Source organism: Diceros bicornis, chromosome 34 (genome assembly GCF_020826845.1).
Source record: "Diceros bicornis minor isolate mBicDic1 chromosome 34, mDicBic1.mat.cur, whole genome shotgun sequence".
In the NCBI taxonomy this organism is placed as follows: Eukaryota; Metazoa; Chordata; class Mammalia; order Perissodactyla; family Rhinocerotidae; genus Diceros; species Diceros bicornis.
This window is the reverse complement of record NC_080773.1, coordinates 34907010-34908621: the sequence shown is the minus strand read 5'-3', so window position 1 is coordinate 34908621 and position 1612 is coordinate 34907010. Positions and strand designations below refer to the sequence as shown.

At 53.1% G+C, this 1612-nt stretch overlaps 1 protein-coding gene across 1 annotated transcript; it reads right to left on the bottom strand.

The window, feature by feature from the left end:
* Positions 1 to 434: 434 nt before the first annotated feature.
* Positions 435 to 1361, bottom strand: LOC131397484 (olfactory receptor 10AG1-like). Its single transcript, XM_058530434.1, has one exon. It carries the CDS (start codon positions 1359 to 1361, stop codon positions 435 to 437), a length of 927 nt encoding a protein of 308 aa, XP_058386417.1.
* Between the last annotated feature and the right edge of the window lie 251 nt (positions 1362 to 1612).

Here is a 1612-nt window from a genome sequence, read left to right as displayed (position 1 = left end):
AATGTGTACCACTCAACATTAGAACCATGTTCAGTAGGCCAAGGTGCACTCACTTGTGGGAGATACGTGGAAACTGAGATGAACTGAGAAGGCTCTCCTGTTGGACTCAACTCCAGGAATAGGGTCATTGAGGGGGCTCTTGGATGGAATGACTCCCCACTATTTAACTTATCTGCTCCCTCTCTTTCTATCTTCCTCTGTGTACATGTAGTACAATTTGCTTAAATTAAATGCACATTGGACAGGTCTCCGTTTTATCTGGACATCTATTGGGGTCCCCTGTATGACTCAATGTCATCCAACTCTGTTGCCAACTTTTTGGGCTACGGTGTGCTCCTGGTGGTCTCTGGAGGCATTAACACCTCCACCGTGACCACAAGGAAAGTTCTGTGATGGTGGATTTCTGGGTCCCTCCTATGTCCAGATGCCAGGTCCTAAGATGGCGCCTGAAGATAGAGCTTCCTCAGGGCTCCCTTCATGTCCTTGTTCCTCAAGCTGTAGATAAGTGGGTTCAGGGTGGGTGTGAGGATGGAGTAGAAGACAGCAGCCATGCGCCCTTGCAGCGGGGAGTAGTGGGCGGTGGGCTGCATGTAGGCAGAGCTGCCGGTGCCATAAAACAGGAGCACAGTGGCCAGGTGGGAAGAGCACGTGGAGAAGGCCTTCCAGCGGCCAGCCAAGGAGTGGATCTGGACCACCGTGGCCAAGATGCGGATGTAGGACAGGACAGTGAGGGCAAAGCAGCTCATGATGATGCAGCCACTGGCTGCAAATCCAGCAGCCTCATGGGCATCTGCGTTGGCACAGGCCAGGTGCATGAGTGGGGGGATGTCGCAGAAGAAGTGGTCAATTGTGTTGGGGCCACAGAAGGGCAGGGAGAAGGTGTTGGCTGTGTGGAAGGTGGAGAAGATGATCCCGCTGCCCCAGGCTACCACCGTCAGGGAGAGGCAGGTCCGGCAGCTCATGGCTCTCCCATACATCAGGGGCCTGTAGATGGCCAGACAACGATCGTAAGCCATGGAGGTGATGAGAAAACACTCTGTGGACCCAAGGCAGACAAAGGCAAAGAGCTGGGATGCGCATGCAGGGAGGGAAATCTCCACAGAGCCCACCATGGTAGCCACCAGGGCCCGGGGCAGAGTAGTGGTCATGGAGCAGATATCCACCAGGGAGAGGTGTTTGAGGAAGAAGTACATGGGCGTGTGCAGGCGGGTGTTGAGTGTCACGGCAGCCATGATGGAGATGTTCGCCAGAATCGCAGCCAGGTAGATGAGAAGGAAGGCGGCAGCGCTGAGCAGCTGTAACTCAGGGTCAGCCGAGAAGCCCCGGAGGAGGAAGACAGATACTGCCGTGAGGTTGGTCATGTCCTGTCTTTGGAAAAGCTCCTAAACTGCAGAGGATGCTCAAGGAGCAGTGCATGAGGAGAATATTGCGACAATAACAAAGACCTGGGAGGGAAAGATAAAGTTGCGTGAGCTGAGTCTGGAAAGGACGCTCAAATATTTCTTCATTAAACACACATGCCTTATTTGTCTTTCCTGGAGATCTCAAACTCAAATACCTACAGAGGCCCAACAGATACACAAATTAGTGAATCCAGCTGAGTGAGTGATAG